This window comes from Numida meleagris, unplaced genomic scaffold (assembly GCF_002078875.1).
Source record: "Numida meleagris isolate 19003 breed g44 Domestic line unplaced genomic scaffold, NumMel1.0 unplaced_Scaffold1932, whole genome shotgun sequence".
Lineage (NCBI taxonomy): Eukaryota > Metazoa > Chordata > Aves > Galliformes > Numididae > Numida > Numida meleagris.
The window spans coordinates 1-1442 of record NW_018363720.1 but is presented as its reverse complement, the minus strand read 5'-3'; the positions used below and the strand labels follow the sequence as shown (position 1 = coordinate 1442).

The following is a 1442-nucleotide window of genomic DNA, read 5'->3' as shown; positions in this document are numbered from 1 at the left end:
GGGCTACTTTGGGGCAGTTGGGGGCCCCCCCCCGGGGTCCCGCCTCACCTCGTCCCAGCGGATGAATTTGCTGCCCTGCACCAACATAGCGGGGACCCGCGGCGGCTCCAACGGGAGCGGAACCGGGACCGGGCGCGGTGCCGCCATGATTGCAGCGGGCCGGGCCGGGCCGGGCCGGGGGGGCGGGGCTAGAGGGGAGAACCGCGCGGCGATTGGTGGAAGGGCGGGAAAGGAGGCGGGGCCGGCGGGGCGAACCGCGCGCCGATTGGTGTAAAGGAGGAAAGGGGCGGGGATGAGACGAGCGCGCATGCGCGGTCACGCCCAGGGGGGCTGAGTGGGCGTGGCCTCCTGCGGAAATGGGCGGGTTCAGTGAGAACGGCGGGGGCGTGGTCTCGCTGGAGGGGGCGTGGTCTCGTAAAGGGGGCGTGGTCTCCCGGCCACCGGAAATGGGTGTGGTCTAAGGGATTTGAATGGGGACCTCCGAAGAAGGTTGAGCGGGCGGCGGAACGGGCGCGATCTCGGTGAATGGGCGTGGAAAGGGGCGTGGTCTCAGCCCCAAGAGGCCGCTTTAAGGCTACGGTGGTCCCCACGCGCTGCATCGCCGCTTTAAGGGAGCGCGGGCTCATCGGAAGGGGCGTGGTCTCAAGATAGGGGGCGTGGTCTCAAGATAGGGGGCGTGGTCTCATCGGACACAGGGGCTGGGAGTCCAACAGATGGACCCCACCCGAGACATCGCCGCTTTAAGAGGGCGCGGTCTAACAAGAGTCTCTATGGTCTCGTTGCAAGGGTGGACCCCACCAGGCTCATCGCCACTTTAAGGAGGCGTGGTTTAACTGTAGGGGGCGTGGCCTCTCGTAAGTGGGCGTGGTCCCACAGAATGGGCTTTTTCTCAGCTCGGCGTCGCCGCTTTAAGCCCCCGTGAGCGGTCCCCACCTGATTCATCGCCGCTTCAAGGGAGGGGCGTGGCCTCACCGGGCGGAGGCGTTGCTCCGCGAGAGGGGGGCGTGGCTTCATCGAGCCACACGGCATCGCCGCTTTAAGCCCCCGCGCGTGGCCCCACCGAGCGCATCGCCGCTTTAAGCGAGCGTGGCCCAACCGCTCTCCTCCACACAAAGCCACTTCCGTTTCCCGCAGGGCGGCTTCCGGTTCCGGTCCGGCAGGGCAGGGCATGGCGGCGCCGTGCGGCCGCCCGGGCCCTCCCGCGCCGCCGCCTCCCCCCGCCGGGCCGGGGCCGAGCTCAACTCCGGGACCTCGGGTCTGCTTCGCCGCGGGACCGGAGGGCGCGGACGGAGCGGCGGTCGGGGCGGAGGAGGCGGCGGGAGCTCGGCGAGGAGGGAAAGTGACGGTGCGGTACGACCGCCGGGAGCTGCGGAAGCGGCTGCACCTGGAGGAGTGGATCCTGGGGCAGCTCACGGCGCTCTACGACTGCCGGGTAACCGGGG

The 1442-nt window shown here is 69.8% G+C and overlaps 1 protein-coding gene across 1 annotated transcript; it reads left to right on the top strand.

Moving 5' to 3' along the window:
- Positions 1–467: 467 nt before the first annotated feature.
- LOC110390757 (protein phosphatase 1 regulatory subunit 14B-like) lies at positions 468–1433 on the top strand (the record flags this gene model as incomplete). Its single annotated transcript, XM_021382223.1, is given in 1 exon segment — positions 468–1433. A coding segment is annotated over 1 exon segment (265 nt), but the record flags the coding sequence as incomplete, so codon positions are not given.
- Between the last annotated feature and the right edge of the window lie 9 nt (positions 1434–1442).